This window comes from Camelus ferus, chromosome 35 (genome assembly GCF_009834535.1).
Source record: "Camelus ferus isolate YT-003-E chromosome 35, BCGSAC_Cfer_1.0, whole genome shotgun sequence".
In the NCBI taxonomy this organism is placed as follows: domain Eukaryota; kingdom Metazoa; phylum Chordata; class Mammalia; order Artiodactyla; family Camelidae; genus Camelus; species Camelus ferus.
In genome coordinates, this window is record NC_045730.1 from 6,109,712 (window position 1) to 6,130,601 (window position 20,890).

The 20,890-nt window shown below is 44.8% G+C and overlaps 1 protein-coding gene across 5 annotated transcripts in view; it reads right to left on the reverse strand.

Annotated features, from left to right (window-relative positions):
• Positions 1-20,890, reverse strand: part of CELF2 (CUGBP Elav-like family member 2) — a 475,836-nt gene that overhangs the window by 275,238 nt on the left and 179,708 nt on the right. Inside the window, exon 1 of one of the 5 annotated variants that reach the window (XM_032474153.1) lies at positions 13,095-13,366. The exons of 2 other annotated variants lie outside the window; for them this stretch is intronic. In XM_032474153.1, coding sequence (XP_032330044.1) covers positions 13,095-13,168 — 74 coding nt within the window. In that variant the 5' untranslated portion in view covers positions 13,169-13,366. Of the gene's footprint in view, positions 1-13,094; positions 13,367-20,890 lie in introns of those variants that run through there. 2 more of the 5 variants (XM_032474154.1, XM_032474156.1) reach the window with 2 other exon arrangements.

Sequence of the window (20,890 nt, forward strand, 5' to 3'; positions counted from 1 at the left end):
CCCCAGAATTATCTCATTTCATCTCTGTGAATGTTAAAAATCCTGAATATGGTTAACTTTCATACTACAGTATACAGTCTGTCCAAAAGCCAACTCCACATACATCTGAATTTACAATTTATGTTAGAAAACATAACACAATAAATAAGTATTGGGGAACATCCAAGGCACTAGGTACACACCTGACCTAAATGGATTTCAACTGTCCACATTTTAACTATGACCTGATGAACAATTCTCTGGTTGATGACATGGAGGTCCTACCTGTCACGGCAGCACTCAGCACAATCAGGGTCAGCCTGGGGGTTTTCTGAGCAGCCTGACTCAAGTATTTACTCAGCTCCTGTTTTGGGTTAAAGTATCACGATGATTTCTTCCTGACTTTTGCAAAGAGTCTGAACTCAACCAGGGCCTGGAGAGTGAGTTATGACATTGTAAACCGTCACGCTAATGACAAGTTTAATATCTTATAAACAAATTAATAATAATGTCACCATAATTTCTTCCTCCTGTTTGCTTTCCATCCAAAACCAAGGAACATTTCCTATTTCCTTGGTTGCCTAGATTTTAAGATGCTTAGTCAACAATGAGCAAAACACTAAGTTGTGACACATCAGATTCTTCTTTTTTTTAATTTTAATTCCAAGTAGTTTAAGGTCTTAGTGAAATTAGACATAGGGTCTTATCTTGTATCTAGAAAACCAAGATTGGCCAGGATGTTTTTTTTCCCTTGTCCCATGGCCAGGCTCTGGACCAAGGGAAGAGTCTATCCTACAGTAGGTCCCCATAAGAGAAATCTGTTTTTAATTGCACCCTCATCGGTAGGTGAGGCAGTGTGAAAATAACATAATGTCACAGAGATTACAATCAGCTGTCATGGAGAATACAATCGAGAACAGAGATTTAACAGTATCTTCCCCAGGAAGGCAACAGTGTCTTTATCCCAACCAGTTTCCTCAACTGGACACACCAGGCTTGGATCTAAATCAAACTCAGATTTCTGGTTTTACAACCTGGAAATAGAGGATCTGTGGGAGGAGGGGCCCCTGTGATGGTGTTGACCCCAGAGCCAGTAAAGCACACAAAGAGTAGTGACATTTTCCTCCAATTATATGGTCATCGCTGGGAAACCTAGCATTTTGACAGTGTTCGAACATCAGAGAATGGAGCTGGTATCGCAGAGTTGAGGGCCATGGTATTGGGCCTTATAGTCTGATTTCTGAAAGCCTTATAATGAGGGTGGAGTGGTTATACATCCCATTCTTTGGCTGTATTTTTGTTCAACAAAGCCTGCAATTTTCAGTCACTTGAAAATGTAATTATAGATAATGTTTGCATCAGTGGCAAGAACACAATAAGCACACGGGGCATGAAAACTCCACTCAAATCACACCCTCTTAGGTTCCGACGCTCGTCTTCTGCCAAGAGTAAAGGCATTTCGAGAAGCTAGTATTTGGCATGACACGGTGTGCGGGTTAAACCAACCCATGCGTGAATTCTGCTCTAACTTTTCCATTACCCGTTCCTCTACTCTGGGTATCTACATACGAGGCACACATCTACGATTTGCTGAAAACGCAGAGTCCTCTCAGGTGTGTGTGCACTTGAGCAAGATGCCGCGGCGAGGTCAAAAGTGTACTGGTACCCGAGAGCGGCCGCGGTCCGTGCCTGGCTTGGTCACAACTGTCAATCATCTAAAATCCATTTGTTCTCTTGTTCTGAGACTCACGTGGTCCAGTGCCTGCTTCTCTGGCCCGCAGATGAAGAAGAGGGAGACACTGCAAGTAAGTGTAGGAAGGACACTGCTTGAGGACACCGAGCGACGGGGACAATGGACTGAATGCTACCTGAGAGCCTTTTCCTAATCACAAGAAGGCAAACTATGGGCCGGAGGCAGCCGGAGAAAGGCCAACTGTTCCCCTAAATCAGATGCAAAAATTAGGAAGTTAGAAGTAGATGGAGGATGAGGACATCTTCAGAAGAAACCTCTTCACTGGAACACCCGCTTAACTTAGATGGAGCCTGAGGGGCCCCCTTAACGTTCACTGTGAACTGACTCCTCCTCTCGGCTGTGAGAACCTGCCTCCGGCACTAAGGTCCCACACGGTTATGGGCCCCCTTCTCCTGACAGCCCTCCTAACGTCTTGCCTTCAGGCTCAGAAACTGGTCCAGCCGTGAAATGCAATCAAGGACAAGCCATCTGCGTGAAGGCCCACCTGCAAAGCCGGTCAGCCCTCGCTCACAGCCAGGCAGCTGGGTTTCACACTCAGGACCCACACAGCTGCCAGTTCGCCAGCGTATCTGGTGAAATTCAACATGGTTATGCTCCCAGAAGGTCACAGACGGACCCAGGAATCCCTCGAAAGCCAAAGCAGCCTGGGCCAGAATGCAAGGTGGATTAATAGAAAGATCTTGGGCCTCTGCAAACGGGCAGAGGGACAGATATGTACCACCTCCTTCTCAAACCTCCATTTCCTCCTGTGCAAAACAGGAACACAAGTCAGCCTGCAGAAGTTTTCTGAAGATAACTGATAATTACAGAAGCCGCCTGAGGGCAATGGCTGGCTCACAGCGAACCCCACATCAGGAACAGCTAATGTCACGAAATATTTCAGAAAGCATACCCGCAGGAAGGCAACATCCTTCACAGCATTAGGAACCAGAATTAAGAAGAAAACATCCAAGAAAGAAGTATTTCATTGTCAAAGAAGTAGTTTTGTTGACATCAGAAAACATTTTTTGGCTTCTGGGTAGACACCATTATTTTATTGAACAGACAACTCAGAATCAATTTAGATCAAAAGTATCACGTTCCAAGTAGACCTGAGAAAACAAGACACAGTGAGAGGCAAGATAGAGGCCGTGCTGTGGCTTCTGAGGCTGACAGTAGTCCAATTTTGGTCACTTTTTACGAGAGCCAGACACAAAAATCTTGGCCCAGCTGAAAGGCTGCCTATAAAGTTAATTAGACGTCTTTGACGTTGAGAAGATAAATGTGCCAATTACAAAGAACTAATCAATTTGTACAGAAACATGTGCAGTATATGCGAGGCAGCCTCTTCTCTAAGGATTCTGCCAGCTTCCATCCAAAGACCCCGTTTTCCTGTCCCATTCATCTCAGCAACAGCCATGATCTCTGACAGAGCCAAAGTCCCCTCTGCCTTTACTGAAGTCCCGGGTTCACCTGAATGCAAAGTGGACTGCTCCATATGGGCGGCAAGGGGTTCTTGGTTTGGGAGGTCATGTTCACAGCCTGGTCATGTTCCAAGGCAACACCGCTCTCTTGGCCAGAGTGGATGCTGTGTTCCGCCCGCCTCCTGGCCCACCACGGAAGTCACGCCTCAGTCAATGGACTCAGATGAAGCTCTAGGCTCCCTGCTGAATCTGATCACATCTGATCTTAGTGAATCAGGTGACTTACAACGTTAGAAGGCAATCTTCACACTAGCTAGAGCAGCTCTGGTCTCTTAGGACTTCAAGGAGCAGACCCCATCAGCTATGTCTGGAAAAGTGAGTGCCTATGTATTAACACAGAAAAACAAAATAACTCAGATGAATCCTGCAGCTGGATCTACACCCTACCCCTTGGGGTCCCCCTCTTAAATATCACCGATTCCTTTTCCAATTCCCTTCCTCCTTAGAAACACTCCTTTGATGTTCTCTAGGCATGTTGAGGATTGAGCATTGAATGATGGTTTACAATATCCCCCTCCACATTCAGCACATCCATCAGATCATCCAAATTGTTCTCTTAATGGTTGGGTTTCTGCTAGGGCAAGACCCAGGACGTGAGCACCAGCCTCATGCTGTGCAGCCCAGTCTCTTCTCACACAAAAATCAAAACCTATGTCAGCTGGTGTAGAGATGGGCTTTCCGAAATGCACCTGTGGGGATACAAGATCGAGGTATTGCTTTTTGCTTCACCCCATCCTGGAATGGAAGGTCTGGCCGCAAGTTTACAGTTAGAACGCGAACTATATTTGATTTCTCAATCACCAAGCAGAAAGAGGAGAGACAGAGAGGAAAAAATATCTCTTTAATGTGGTCCTGGGGACTGGGCATTTTCTACAAGTTTATATGGGAGCAATACTGCTTTATGGTCTCTGGTTGAGACTTTAACGCATGAACATTCTGAGGGAGAAAACATTAACCGGTCAGTTGTGATGAAGTTTCGCTGTATTTTGGTCTCCCAGGAAAGGGAGGTGAACTTGCGGTCGGTTTTAAGGACCCTGCAACTGTAAGACATTTAGGTTATCACTCCTAGACCACACGTGCCATCAGCTTCACAATAACACGGTGAGACAGAAGAGAAGCATATCTTATTTTCCTTCTTCTCTTGATGAGGAATCTTGAAAAGACACCCGAGACTAGCAGGGGGCATGGAACAAATCAAAGGCGAGCCCAGAAAAGACGTGAGACTCTTGTTGAATAAAGGACGCTTACCCCCAAGAAGGACCTTCCACCCTATTCCTGGAAAGACCCTAAAGCAACATCCCTAATGATTCCATTCTGCCCCCAACAAGGACATCCCAGCGCAGGGCAAGTGTCCCCTGCAGGTAGAAACCATCCAAGAGAAACCATTAAAATGGTTTCTATATGAAGGAGGACCTTTCCTAAATTTTTCCTTAGAGAAAAGCAAATTCTGTGGCAGGTGCTTAACAAGAAAAAAAAAAAAAAAAAAAAAAGGAGGCTTTGCCTCTAAGTCTCCTCTTCAACACGCTGCTCTGTGAGGGACCCTAATAGCAGAAGCAAGCAGCAATGCGCTCTGAAGGGCTTGAGTGAAACAGAAGAGGAAGAAATACCGCTGCTGTTGACACCAACTTTTTGACATCCAGGAGGAAGAGAGAAGAAGAGAAAGAGAGTCCGGAAAATACGGGTTTTCTGTGAAATGAAAGAAACATCGTGACAGGTCATATTTGAATGGAAAGTGCAGATGCCTTTATATGAAGACGCAGAGGCAGAGCTGCCGGCACAGGAACCAGCCCGTGGGCTTTTCAAAAGGACTTGTGCGTCATCTTTAAATTCTGCCACCAACGCGAGATGGCTGAGTGGACCATGGGAGTCACAGGGAAAGATGCCACCGGCCTGGACTGAAGGGGGTAACTGCAGTTGGGGGCCTTCTGGTGACAATTTTGAGAAGGCAAACAGCTGCAGCACAGCCAAATATAGCGGGCCACGACAGTGACACCAGAGCTCATCATTCCCAAATGTGCTCTCCTTCTGCTCAACACCCCTCCTTCAGTGGAGGAGGAAGGCAAAATTGAGCTTTATGACAGAAACACGTGGCCGTGCTGCTGGCGTCTAGTCCCAGTGACGCGCAAGGTGTCCTGACACAGCCCTCCTTCGCGGGCTGCCATTCTGAGAAATGCATTGTGCACGGATGTAGCCCCTTCTCCTGAAGTGTCACAAAAATGCTAAGAGAGGCCAAATGGGCTTGGAGAAGCCCACTGCATCTGAAGATTATAATAAAAGAACTGAAAAGATATACATCAGGAAAACTAAGAAAGGCAGAAAAAGTCAGAAGGAGCTGTTCTGTGAATGCCCTGAAGGAATCCAGCGTGGGATACAGAGAGCCCGGAATGCGGAGGGACACAAAGCCTAACAAAACACACATCTGTTAGTCTTCTACCCAAAGCTGTCCTAACTCACGCTTTGTTGTATCATCTTGCTCTTTTATTATTCCCCCGTTTTCTTCCAAAGAGGAAATGAAATGTCCGATTTCAACCTACATTTGCTGCGCCTGTGAGACACCCAATGCCGTCTTCCCCTGAGATGCACAGAGAACGCGACTGGACGTGAGGGTCTACGTGCGTGTTTAACACGGTTTGCACCAACTCACCCCCTGATAGGTCCATAAACCTCCTGTAACTTTATAGCCTTTTTAAGATCCTTAGTTTATGTGCTGGAATCCCATTAGACACAACTGAAATGTCAGGTTCCCCTTTCAACAGCGGCAAGAAGCTATGGGATAACGATGCAGCTCATACAAGATGGTGGCAGCAGCCATGAAGCACCAGGTAAGGAACCTGGTCTGGCCGGCCCCAGCCGTGTCTGCCCAAGAAAATACCGATTTAGGGTCTACTGTCATGTTGCTTTGAGAGTCTTTCTTCCTGCTCCAAACTTGTAAGGTTGATGGTAGCAACATCACAATTGCAACTGAGAAACTAAAGGGGTCCCCAGGTTTGGGGATTCTGCAGCAAGGAGAGAAAGGGCCACTGAACAGGGAAGGGTCTCCGCTTTGCACCCAGAAACTATGGCAGGACTATCCCAGTGAACTTTTTTTCTCACCTCTAGCAGAAGCTGCTCTGAGCTTCTGGCCCCAAGAGTCAAACCATAGGCCTGAGACCTGTTTCTAGCAGCATCACTAACAGGAAATACATCTCTGATCAAGATGCTAAGCGCCATCCTGAATCTTAACTGTTTCCAGTTATGAAAGTATTAATCCATAAACATATGTTATGTTGTGCAATAATTTCATAATTCACAGCCAAAGACCATTAAATGGAAGACATTTTAAGAAAGCGAGGAAGTATGCCCAAGATAGCTCTCCATGTATATTTCTCCACTTACTTATACACACATATATATGTATACATGGGTGCATGCACACACACACATTTTATACACATATTTCCAGCCACGTCAATAATGTATTTTGCTCTTTTAGCTGAAAGGATCAAGGGACTTTGTGTCAAATAAATGGGGTAACATTTTCCTGCTACAGGGAGAGGCCAGGAGATAGGAAGACATCATTCAAGGAAAAGGATATAAAACTACCACCTTAAGATTTAAGGAGCCTAAGTCCAGCTAGGAACTTTCTTCTGAAGAAGCATGAAAATCAAGCCTTTCAGCATAAAAGCATAGAATTTTAGATCTCAGTACTGAAGCTGAAGTGCTATTCACTACTATGATACTCAAGGAAAAAAAAATTTTTTTAAAGCTCTCCAAAAGTGATGTCAAAATGTCAAATAAATCAGCTGAAATTAATTGCATTCTCTCCAAGGAGTGAGTCACCACTGTCATCTGTGAACCTCGGAAATCTTCAGTCCTGGTTGAGCCTGTAAATATCAGAGCGGCTGCTGTGCTGGGGGAGCTTGATTTCCATGGTTAAGGCAGGAAGAGCCACAACCAATCTCACTGAAGAAACAAGCCTCTTTGAGTTTTTCAGTTATTAAGACTTAAAATCCAGATGCTGCATGTACCCCATTTTAAAACACTGTCACTATTAAAGGAGCCCCATGTCGCTTGGTCTGATCATTCCCTGACTCCTCACAGAAAGGCGCACACATCTTCTTACACTGAGGTCTCTTTAAAACAGATTTCTTTATTTCACATCTGACCTTAAGTAAGAGGCCATACGAGTCTGGCCTCGTTGAGAATAGTTGAGAATAAACCCAAATGATATGTTCGTCTAAATGCAGCCTAAACTTAATTTACATAAATCTTTAGGAGGGAAAAAAATTTTTAAAGAAAAAATGGGTCTAATCACGGGCCCACAAGTTGCCTCTGAGGCATTCTTTCAAACGGAGTAATTAAAATTTAACCAAAACCCGAATCTGTACGCATCTGTCATGTTGAGAGCCAGACGATTACATATTTATTAGCATTCCATTTTAAATCATCAGCTGATCCGAAAGCAGCCCTCTCAGTATCTGCACGTAATATGAAATCTGCAGTTCATAAAATAGACCGTTCATATAACCCAGAGCACAGCCCTGCAAATGTGTAAATCTCAAATATGCTCACAAGGCATTTCAACCACCTAAGTGGAATTGTATTTCTATAAAACTAGTTGGAGTAATCACTTTCCGTCGTGATTTAGAACACATGGGAGGAGGGAAGCTGTTGAAAGTCTCCCTGTTTCCCTCTTTCTTTCAAAAGTCCCTTAGGAAGAGTCTGCAGCACGCAGCAAGTGAACAAGACCGTCCCAGGAGGAGACAGGGGTTTCCACCTTCACATCTCGATTCAGAGCAGAAGAATATTGGAAGGCACAATTCAACAGCCATCGCGCTAAAGGGGAGTAATTATTTCACAATTACCTGCGAGCATCGCATTTACTGCGCTAATGAGTTTTTGTTTCCTACCAAGGTTTCTCCAGGAACATGCAGCTCCGTTTCCCTTCAAGTTCGACAAGACCTTTTTCTTAAGGAAAAATAAAAAATGCATTTTCTGCACCGCCACACAAGTAGTGCAGCACGGAGGCTGGCTTCCGTATGTTACCCGTACCTTCTCGATAGCAGAAGCACACAGGGCATGTGAACTGGGAGGTGCTAATGAACTGGAAATCCGTTGTACTTTCTAAAGCCTCCCTTCTGCAGTTTTGCAGAACCAATACGACACTGAGAAATAGCTAACCCTAAGCTGCCAGCACAGAGGAAAAATGAGAAAAAACCAAAGCCCTCTGGTATGAGTACTCTCAGTTGGAAATACAGAGTTTTTAAGTTTGGGTGAGGTTCAGCATTGGAGGCGAAAGACAATGATTTACTGATTGATCATTTGGCTCGCTGAAACATGTTGAAAATAGCAGGTTTTCCAATGAAATGTAAATTCAGCAAGAGACGCTGACAGTGTGGATGCAGAGTGGCGAGGTCTGTCTGTTTCAAATTTGCTAGTGATATCAGACCCCCATCATCCACGTCTACATATGAGCCTCAACAGTGATCAAGTTGATGAGATTATTCTGCAGGCCAAAGCATCACCTGTCTTTTTAGAAGAGAGTGAGGGTTTCACCTGTAAGAAACAAGACTACAAGGAAAGGCTAGGGAGAAAAAAGTCCGGGGATTTTGTGTGAAAAAGGGAAGGAGACTGCAGTCTTTTATCAGAGGCCAAATATACTGTTATGATAGCTGTGAGGGGGGAGAAAAGCCCTGGGAGACTGAAAACATTCTAAATGATCCCAGGAAATCTTAATCACTAGGTTTGCATCTGAAAAGTCTTATCTTCTTTTCATCTTGTCTCTGGAGGTTCTTACTCCTCCCAGCTCAGCCCATCTCATCAACAGATGTAGAGTAGTCTCAATCCGGCAAATTACAATTAAACAGCAAGACTCAACAATTAAAGTAATACCTCTAACCCAGATCAAAGATAACATCAGTGTTCTAAAATGCCAACGTGGGAGGAGCTTCTGGTTTCCGGAAGCAACCGATACTGAAATAGGCACTGCGAACTAAGAAATCCCACCTGAAAATACATTTTTAAAATTTTCCTTAAAGAACCATAGACAGTGTTTTGTTTTGTTTTTTTCCAGAGTCTTTGCATTTTAATTTCCTCTCATGACTCTCAAGGAATCAGGTGATAAATCTCAGTAACCACTGTATTTTATTATCAGTAACGGCATTTTCCAATATATTTTAAATGCCATCTGGAAAAAGAAAGGGAACTCAATGCTTCTGAACTTCGTCTTGCTGGTGCTTTATAAACCCCCCCCAAAGTTTTTAATTAAAATGTGTTCTCTTTAGTTTATTAGCACATGGAATAAGAGTGTGAATTTGAATCAAATGGGAGAGTCAGTCCTGAATAGGTGATATGTATTTACTTATTTCCTATAATGCTCAATCAACAACTTTGGTGTCCCAACAAAAATCTGTCGTAAAATTAATTCACAATTCTCTCTTCATCAGTGCGTAAACATGCATTTACATAGCATGTACGCGCGCGCGCACACACACACACACAAGCATATCAGTTTTGCCATCTTGCATGGGCAAGAATGATCTCTTTCAGCACCATCTGTAAAATGGGTACAACACCTACCCTGCATATCTACTGTGACAGTGTAAGTAGTGTCTGGGTACGTGGTAGACATTCAATGAATGACTCATGTTTTTGTCATTTTAGGGGGGAAGTGGGAGGCAGTAATTATGTTCCCGTCTTGGACTGGTCACCTTGCCCCTTTCATAGTTTCTTCATCTGTAAAATGAGGACGAGTGGTGAGATGGTCTTCAAAGCCTCTTTCAACTTTAACAACGATGTCCCTAGAATAGCCTTTCTGTTTAATTTGACCCAGACATCTTTCGAGTCATCCTAACTTGGGAGGACTTAACACAAAGCTTCATTCACCAAATTGAAGAATCTGCACTCAGGGTAACTTTTTCTCCTTGTCAGTAAGGTTACTCACAAAATATGAGGGGAAAAAAAAAATCAGCTTTCATTTGAATTTCTTGGAAGCTTCTCCTTGGCACCTCTCACATCACAAATCTGAATACTTTTAAAGGGGCATTCAGAGATTTTTCCACCTGTAATTTCTCATTTCTGAGATGGTATTTCTTAGATTTTCCATTTGAAATGTGTTTAAAAAATCCAAAAACATGGAAAGAAAACCCCAGATGCATATACACTATCATTTCAAAGGATGAAACAAAGGAAGAGACACTCATGTCCAACTCCAAAGCCAAACCAAATGCCACAGTTTAAGAGAGAATTTTTAAAATATCAGTTTTGTTTGTAGTATGCTTTGTTGCAAATGATGTCCTATGGTAACACAAAGAAAACAAAGCTTTGATAGTTGAGTGTATTTCAAAGGTCCATTTCCATTTACAGTTTTGAGGCTGAACATTTAAAACCCCACAACTTTGAAGCATAACAATTCTACACTGTGACACAGCCTTAAATGATCTGGGCTCTTTAAACACTTGATGGCTTGTGAGGTCGTCAAACATTATCATTCACCTCAAAAGCTATCTGTTCATCTGCCTTGAGGAATCAAACATATTACATCTTGCAAACTTATCTAATATAGGCTGGTGGGGAAATGCCATTGAAAATATGTTCTACTGCTTTAGAAAATCAACACCAGAAAAGCCCTGTGCTTTATTTAAGTTCCTTTTAGGAAAAGGCCAGTATCTAGCCACCTGCAATTTAGTCCAAGGGGTAATATACCATATGTGACAACCAGTCCAGAAAACAATAAATCTGCTCAGCTATCTTCTCAACTGTATGAATACGGTGAGAAGGCCAACTTCGAGGTGGGTTTCAAGCATTTTCAGCTTGTCACATTCCTCCCACAAACGCTGTTCCCCAAAGATGGTCTTTAATGTGAGTTAATTACAAACTATTTCGGGAAACATGCTACAGTATTCTCAAGGCTAAGGAGACGTTACAATAGTTATCTTGGAAACAGATAATAGAACTATCAATTACAAATCATCTATTTTTCTTCCTTTTTAGGTTCAATTAAGCAGTAATTAACAAACACTGGAAACAATCTGAGTTTGATTCCAAAGGATAGCATTTGGAAATAACTAACATATGGAAGAGAAATGGGTGGAAGTTATACTAGGAATTTTCTAGGAGACTCCATTGCTAAGACACAAAGGCTCTATTCAGTGCAAATAATTTGAATAAGCCACATTCATCCACCAAGTGAAAAGGACAAGTTAAACTACCATAATTAATAATTTAACTGATAAGCGATAGCATCTTTCAAAGACCATTAACACTTTAACTTCATAGAGCATTCTTAGCTAGATATATTATGGTCACTTAAGTAGCAGGTGACCGTAATTTCAAAATCGTAATCAAGCCAATTCTTTGGTTCAGCCCCGACACTAACATACAGGAGAAAACACACAGAACTTTCAAATTAGCTAATGTGCAAACATGTATTAAATGCCTATACAGATACATATTTTAAGGGGGGGGGAATAGGACAGACATCTTTTAAAACAAATATCACTGGAATGTTACTAATCAAGACTAATTTCTGAGAAAACGGCCAAAAGGAAACACGATAACGTAATTTACATTAACTGATTATCTTAGATGGGACAATGGACCTGATCATGTGTACCAGCAAGTTCACATTCTTAATAGCGACCAGAAGGACAATTCACATTTAACAGATTTTCATCCCTCTCCCTGGCTCCTCCACCCCCACCGCACCCCCTTAAATCCTAGGTGCTCAAATAATTGGCCACTGCGGAGTTTCTCAAGAATCTCTCAGCTCATAACATTTAACATCCTAGAAAAAGAATCCAGCACCAGAGGGGAAAGTTAGTTGCCAGGGAAATGGATCATAAAGCTTGGAATGGCCTGAAAATTGCAAAGGATACAGCAAAGTGCCAGAAAGAATATGAATGTTATCTCACGGTGCGTACAATAGGAAACATTTTACATGTACTCTTCCCAAGGATAGCAGTCCTTTTTTCACTAGATTAATTGTAGCCTAGGTTCACTATCACATTTCTTGCCTGAAAAGAGACAACTGTATATATTCCAAGTCTAAAATGGACGCAGACCTTTCAGACCCACTCCTGGCAACCCTTTTAGGTTTTCTTTTCATAACACGCCTGAAATACAAGCAGATCCTATTGCCTTGAAAGCGCCCGAGCTGATAAGAGAAACTTTCCTATCAGGACTAATGAGCCCGATAAAAATTAGACATACTTTCCTTTCCTCAGGAATCCCAGCTCTTTACGTCTCCCAATAAACTCTCTGCTCCAGTTTGACGACGTGTAAAAACCACCAGAATCACATTAATTATTAAATTATAGGCTGTAAATCAGACAAACCACCGTGATTACGTAAAAAGTACCGCTAATTTCTGCAACAGAGAACACCTGGCTATTTTAATGCTTGATAATTATCCCCCCTTTTTTCTTTCTCTCCTCTCTTTTCACTCCCCCACCATAGAAACAAGGATCTTTGCAAAGGTAAGTCAGAGGAGCAGGTAATTTGGTAAAAAGGCATTTTTAAATGGGCCACGAGAGCTCCAGCAGCCCCGAATTTCAAATGACACGAGCGTGCACGCGCGCACCCCACCCTGGGACGCCGCGCCCCGCTCCCCGGTCCCGGCCGCCCGGACCCCCACGCCCAGACCCCGCGTCCGGCTGCCCGGCCCCGCGCTCCGGCCTCCGCCCCAACCCCGACCCCCGCGCCCAGCTCTCCGGTCCGCGCACCGCCCGGCGCCGCTCACCCACTCTCCCACCTCCCCGCGCCGGGCGCCGGCTCCGAACCCCCATGGCGGCGGCCGGGCCGGAGCCGCCCCCCGCGCGCCCGGGGCGCAGGAGCGCCGCCGCTCAGCTCTCGCCCTCCTCGGGGATCCCGGGGGGGCGACCCGGCCGCGCGGCCCCACGGCCCCCCGGAGCTGCACTAACATTCTGTCGGGAACTAGCAGGCGGCCCTCGACCATCATGTCCGGGAGGAAATCCAGCTTGAAGGCAGAAGTCATGTTCACGGCGCGCGCTCTGCGCTCGGGCGGCGGGGGGCGGCGGTGCGCGCGTCCGAGCGGCGGCGGGCGGCGCAGACGGGCAGGGACAGGTGCGCGCGGCCTCCGCGCGGCGGCCGCCCGAGCCGGCACTTGTCACATTCTCTCCCCGCCCGCTCTCCGCCAATCCCCTCCGAAATCCAGCGCCAGGGGCGACGGGCGGCGGAGCGCCAGGTGCGGCGAGCGGAGGCGGAGCTCCGCGCCCGCCGCGCCGCCGCTTTTAACCCCTGCGGGCCTGCCGGCCCGGCCCATGCCCGCCCGGCCCCGGGAGGGAGGGGCGGAGGGACCTCCCGCGGCCGCAGCTGCCGAGCCGAGCTCACCACCTTGACCGGCCGGCCGGCCGGCCTGGGGTACCCGGCATCCACCAACGCACACTCCTTCCCCGCGCTGGCTCTGCCCGGTTCCGCTCACTTCCCGCTTTCCAGGCGCCTGGCACGAGGCCCCGAGCACCGCTTGGAGGGTTTAGGGCCGCCGTGTTGCCAGAGCCCGGTGCGTTCCACCATCAAACCCAAACTCCCCGACCGAAGCCAGGAGAGATGAACCATCACCGGGGATTTGTTTAAATTCTCCTCCGTGTGATGGGCTCCCCCGTGTACGAACTCCCAATGATCACTGAAATAGCGTTCGTGGCTGAATCAAAGTAAATATCGGATAAATGGCCCGAGTGACATCTGGGAACTTTCCAGTGCTTTAGAGAGAAAGATGAATCAACCTCCGCACGATTATATTTCCTTTTGTATCATCTTGAAAACATTAAGAAGTGTACGGGACGGAAAGCAAGAAAGTAATAAATCACGTTTTCCCTTAAAACACGAAATCACAAATGGGTCATTTCCAAACATTTAGCACAATGATTAAAAACCAACGGAGTAGCTTCATGAAAGAGTGTTAGGTTTATAACGGCCATGAAGCTTAAATACTCATTTGAGATTTGTGACTGATTACGGAATTAAGAAATAGAACACAACTCTCACAAACACAAGAAGGGTGTTTAATCTTACCAAGTGATTTGTAAACATTATATGGTGGAGTTCTAATTTGGCGTTCTGTTGTTTGGTTATTCAGATGAACCCGAAATTTTCACAATGTCACAGTATGTAAAACTTCTTTGTGGCATATTTCACATTCTAAAGCAACCTCATAAATTGCATACCAGACGTCATCGTTTGCCTCTTCTGGTGATCACCATTTTTAATTTTCCTTTGCGATGACATATCACTACCTTGGGGTGTAGTCCCGGGAGCGGGAGGGTTAAACAACTAAGTCACGTGGAGTTAATTATATCACGTGGAGTTAAATGTAGCCAACACGATAATGTGGAGAAAAGATGGCTTTTATCTTTTCTCACCGATTTTTGTGTTATAACGAGAACTGATCATCTTTTGAGATGATGAAGGAAACTGGATATTTACATATCAATTTTAAATCCAGGCTCGAGGCATTGAGCAATTTGGAGGTAGAGGCCTAGAGTATTCAATTAAGCCCATACATACTTAATTGACTTGATTTCTTTCTTCAGCTGAACAATATTATCTAGCTTTTGACCAAGATAATTCTAACTCCAAGGCAGACATAGGGCTAGGACTAACCTTCATTTAAAAATACTGCCTTTCTGAGGAACCAGGTCTAGGTACATGAAGAATTGAAAAACAGACGCAGTAAAAATAAATTTTTATACCCTCAAAAGCCCCCAGCTCTTCCTGATAATACTTTGCCACATTTCTTCCCTCCTTGAGCTGCTGTAGGCTGCCTTTGAAATTAGAAGAATTTTACCCATCTTTCAATAAGCTTAATAAAGGAATTAGCCAGAGCAACGAGACAAATCTTGACAGTTCCTGATTTTCCATATATTATTTATATAACTCCCAAGTGGATCTAAGGAGCTGACTAGATAATGAAATTATTTTAAGAAGGAACCAACAGAGACCCGGCTTCCAGAACAGAAGCAAAACACGACCGCCCGAATCAAACAGAAAAATATTTTCAAATCCGCTCTGGAATGAAGCTCCGAGTACATCTACCTCCTAAAAGGTAGAAAAAGCTTCGTTAACACGGACACTTCTGAAATATTTATTTTCTCTTTAATTGCATGTGAATTAGTTGGGAGAAGCCGTTGGGAAGGCCTCTTACTGACTTAAGCCTTCTCAGCAGTTTGTTAAATTCTAGCCTCAAATCCCTTGAGGCAATAGTGGATTCAAAGCAGCTTTTAATCATACTATAAGGAGGGAGAGTAGTATGTAAGTAGGTCATAGAGAAAGAATTACGAGTGAATAGGTTATTGCCTTATTTAACAACACCAGTGTACCAGAGTTTTCAAAGAACATTTGCTCCTGCCGTTTAAAGTTAGAAGGGAAACTGGGGTCAGATTATAAAAGAAAACGTGCTCTCACATGAAATACAGTGAGGACGGGAACCAAGGAAATCTTCTGGGTGTAGCTGAGTTGAAACAGTTTGACTGCCAAAGACATAAATAATAGAGTGACTGCATAGGCACTTGGTGTAGATGCCAGACAGAAAACACACACACACACACACACAAACACACACCATTGGGTGTTGTTTCCGTGATCACAGCACCTACACGAGAGTCGCTGCAAAAAACACAAATTTCAAAAGCTTGTGAGCTTAAAAATGAAAACAAAACAAGACCACGCAACTAAACCCCACCTGATGAATAGCTTACATTTCTCCTTTTACAGCTTTGGCAGGAAAAAAAAAAAAAATCTCTAAAACAACTCAACAGGGCCCCCTTTTAAATTTTCATGCAGTCAGGAGCCATCAGGTACCCTGTTTTTGGCAGCTGGAGTTATTTCGCACACAGCTCCACTGGGCCACGCTGATCACGCGGGTTCAAGGAGGCGATTTTATAGCCAAGGATCTGATTGACAGCAGGGGGAGGGGATGAGGCCTTCTCGTGGCTGTGACCTGAAGGTTGACACCTCTGGGTGCTGACATCCCTGGGGACCCACCAGGCTGCTGGAAACCACTCTGTCTCCTCACCATTTTGGCTTCACTGCAGAAAACCTGAAGCTCTGCCTGAAGCCCATCCCCCTCCCTCCCCTAATTGTCTATCTTTTTTTTTTAATCAACTTGCTATTCATTTCCCCAACAAAAGGCAATTCAAGAATTGGAAGCACTTCAAGGGAAAGTTTCTGAATGACCTCATTTTATATGAGGCCTTCCAAGGCAATCGGGTGCACGGTGCTGGTTCAGCGACCCGCTCCCCCCTCATTCCTCATCTCAAACTGAGTTTTCTCCAGTGGTCATTGTTCTGGCACCTGAATTATCAGTGGCATTAAAAACCAAAACCAAAACCAAAAAACACCTCTCAATAGAAACAGAGTGCTAAGAAACGCATTTGGACATCGAGTAGACACCGCTCGTATTGCAAGAATCCTGTTCTGGTGGGTCACCCTCCTCCAAAAATGAAGCACGATGCAGTCCCTTGACTAAGAGATCTTTCAACATTTTTGCACAAAGTTTACACCGTAACATCAGACTGGTGCCTGATATACAGTGATTGATGTTTTTAACCAAACAGTTGATTTTCTCCTCCTGAAGACAACCCTGTATACTTTACGACAAATTTCCATTTTTTAATGATTCCTCTGCACAACGTCACAGGTCACAATCTCTTTAAAGGCAGCAGACTGTCGTCCCTGCGACTACAGATGTACCAAGAATGGTTCCATCTACTCAAACAGCCACCTGCACAAAGGGGGCTTTCTTTCTTCACTTCTGGCTCTTTATGACAAATGAAAATCCCAAACGTGTTTGCCCCTCACATTTGCAAATTCAAATTGTATTAACATAGCTTTTTCAGTTAAAAAAAAAAATAAAGCCCAATGTGCTGAGAGCCGTTTGGAGCAAGAAAGACAGTCCCTCGAAGGGGGTTTCCCATCATTTCCAGCCAATAAATTTGAAATCCACATGAATTTTAAGTACCTGGGAGAGGATCTGACTTTGCAGCCAAGTATTGGTTCTTGGCTTACCCCAGCTCCATTAGCAACTTGCAAAAATAAATAACAGTGGTTTTTTTCTAATGTGCTTAAAAAAAAACCCAAACAGATCCTTAACGGATACATTATAAATATAATTTTTCTTAGCTCCATCAAGGTGCCCCTGAAAAAATACATCACCAATCGTAACTCAAAGTTGATCTTATCTGCCCCACCCTTTTTGAAAGCTTCTGGAATGGTGACTTTATCCCATCCCTAAAACAACTTCAGTAAAATCGCATGCCAATAAAGATAAAACCATTATGAAACTCTTATTTTACATTTTTACAGGAATTTTAAGCCGTTGCTCTCCCTCCAAAACAGCTGCTACTGGCTTTTTTGCAATCTTGTGGGGTTTTTTTTTGTTTTTTTTTTTCCTGAATCTGTTTTCAGTAGAGCGAAAATACATAATGGTGAATTTCTTGTCCTTCTGAAGAGCCCCTCCAGCTGAAGATGGGTTCTTTGTCTACGTACCTTCGTGCTCGGAAATGAGATGCCCCTCTAAAGTTTCCAGAAGCTTCCATTCCCAGGGGAGGAAAGGGTAATACTGTGGATCTGTCGGACCCAGGGCCCAGCCAGCTCAGCACGCCCCTGTTGGACCTGCCTCCCCTCTTTCCTCCTTCCTCCATGACACCCCAGCTGCCTTATTTCCCTCCCCCCTCTGCCTTCTCTTTCTTTCTCCCTCTTTTTCTTTGGCAGGGAAGTCAGACGATGCCGGAAGCTTCCCTCCACAGCTGTGTGTCTGGGGAGGCAGGTGACCACAAAAGCGAAGGCTGGGTGGCTCATCTGTCAGAGCGATCAAGTTGGCCGGGCCTTGACCAAGGCCGATTTCTGAACTCGGAACAGCTGTCTCTGGAGTGATGCCTTTCCAGACACGACCAGGGGGCCCAGGGGGGAAGACGTAAGACCGTGTCCCATGAAGTGAGTAAATAGGCTATGAAAACTGGCAAGGAGAAGACTGGAGAGAGGGCAGGGAGGAGAAAAAGGCGGGCCTGGTGATGCGTCCATGAAGGCAGGCCTTCAGAAAAAAAAAAAACAAACCTAAAAACCTCTGAAAGAATGCCCCACTGGCCTCTTGAAGATGCTGAGATTTTTTTCAAACTAGATCAGGTACCCTTATCTGGTGCCAGCCTGGCGGCAGGAACAAAATTGATACCTATCAGAATGGGGCTTTGAGTTCCCTGGCAATGTGCCCTGGAACGCCCCCACCCCCACAAAACGTGCTCCCACTTGGCCACAAGTTCCAGGCTCACGGTCACGCGCTGTACATTTCAAAAGGAGAAACGACTGCTTGACAAAACACAACAGCTGAGCCGCAGCAGCTGGTGGCTGCAGCAGTGGGCACAGCGTTAGGTCCAGAGAGAAGGTAGCAATGGGGGGCGGGGGTGGAGGAAAAAGGAAGGAATGTTTTAAGCCTTTAGTGGGGGAGGTTTTCTGAGGCTGATCTTGGCGAGACCCAAAATCGGCACTTGAGAGGGAATCTCTGGAGGCAGAAGAGCCCCACTGGCCTGAATGTCTCTCCTTTTTTCTGAACAAACACATCTTGAAAAAGAGGAAGGATTAGGAGCCCAAACTGTTGGATTTCTGTAAAACAAAACACACGAATGTGCTTTACCCACAATGACGGTGGATCCCCTTCAAAGAGCTCTTCAAGCCAAGGATCAGAAGTCATCTGACACGATGCACGTCAGACTCTCTCCGGCAGATGCTACTTGCCGGGGGAGTGGAAAAGATGATAAGACTGAAGAACCAAACCTGTTGGATTCTGCATTTGATTCTATCAAAGGGTGGACTAACCCTGTGAACATGTCACTTAATTCTGACTCATCAGCTAGACCTTTGTCATGTGTACGGCCATCATTTCCTCCTAGAGATGAATGGCTGAAAAATCAAAATCTACCATGATCCTGAGATAAGAAGTACAATGTTCTAACCCAATTATTACTACAGCATTTATATAACCAAGCTATTAAAGTGACATGTAGGCTGAAAATACATTAAGGTTTTGAGCACAGGAGACTTATTTTCTCCCTATAATATGGTTCAGCTCTCTAGCTATTTTTAGCTTCTGATAGAGGTTTTTGAAAATCCCAAATGACCTTTTTCTTTAAATTTCCTTTTGATGATAATTCCCATGAAGTTCATCAGGGGGAAACATTTTTCTTTTTCTTTTTTCCTTTCTCTTGAAACAGCTACCCAAAATCTTCATGCAAAAGTGTGGTACTATCTACCCAAGCTAAGTGGAAATGCGTTATCTTGTCTTATCTCTGCTGCTGAGCGCAAACCCTCATGTTACCCAAAGGCTTTGTCGCTCTGTACTCTCTGGTGGAGGCTAATAGCTTCATTTGCACTATTTGATAGGAATATGGCAAACTGAGAGGAGAGATGTGAATGACTCTGGGGCCTGAGGAAGAAAGGCGGTTCATTAAGGCTTTTGTTCTGCTTTGTTTTAATAGCAAAGACAAATTCAGGGCGGTCCAAGGACAGCTTCCCTTTCTTGCTCCCTCATCCAGCCTTCGAGGCCAAATCCAGCTCGCCCCCCTGTGCATCACACACACCGCTTGACATCCTCTTGCCCACCGCTCCCTCCGCTTCGTGCCTGATGCGGGCTTCCGGGCGGCTCGGACTGTGCCTTCTACAACATACGTCTTGCTTGACTGGTTGCTAGTATGACAAGTTTTGGCCCCTTATGCAGATGAAAAGTCACACCTGCATTTCATGATGCTTTTAATTTCCCTATTATTCCTTCCGACACTCCCATCATATAGATTAAAGCCCAAGAAAAGTGAGGTACATTTATTCAGAGACCTCATGAACCATCGGGGGAACAGAGTGACAACGTACAGAGGAGCTGCTAGAACTCTGAAGCAAAAACAACGGTGATTTTCCCTTTCTTACGAATTCAGTGGCAAAACCAGAGGCACGTACAAATCAAAGTGCACCAGTGGCAATGCAGCACCAGAGGAAAAAAGGACTTTCAAGTGTCAAATATCCAACAGTTGGATTTTCAAGTTGGCCAGGGAAGGAGCCTGCCTGAATCCTGACTTAGCACCCCTTCCACCAGGAGATGTGTGTCTATGGGCCTATGACTTTACTGCTCTCAGTCTCAGTTTTTTCATCTTTGAAATGGGAATAACATAGCAACCACTAACTCTTGGATATCTGTGAGGATTAAATTTTACAAAATGAAAGAGACCACCTGGTGTAGTCCCAGGTACAAAGCAGACTATCAATAAATGTTGGATTTATTCCTTACCTCCGATCATAACACTCCCACCCCCCACCCCTCAATCTTTGTTTAAACCTGGAAGTGGCAGATGGGAAGAAAAAGGGAAAATCAGTCCTAATCCTATCATTCTTGGAGCATTAGAGTTTTCACTGATACTCCTCAGGCCAGCAGCCTGACCCAGATGGGAGAGGAAGGGTACGGTTTACTGAGGGCAGGCACTGGGCACCCCTCGCCTGGGGATGAGGACTCCTTTCCTTTTTAACAAGTCAGTTTCCCAAAAGAAAGTCCAAATGAATCCTAACTGAAGCCCCCAGGAACTCATGCCACCCACGCTGACTCAGTGAGTTTTCATTTCCAGAGATGCTTCCTAGACCATCTCTGAATGAACAGGTAAGCCAGCTCACAGAACCCACAAGAGAGCTGAGTTTCCAAAAGCAAGGCATGATGAAGGGACGACGA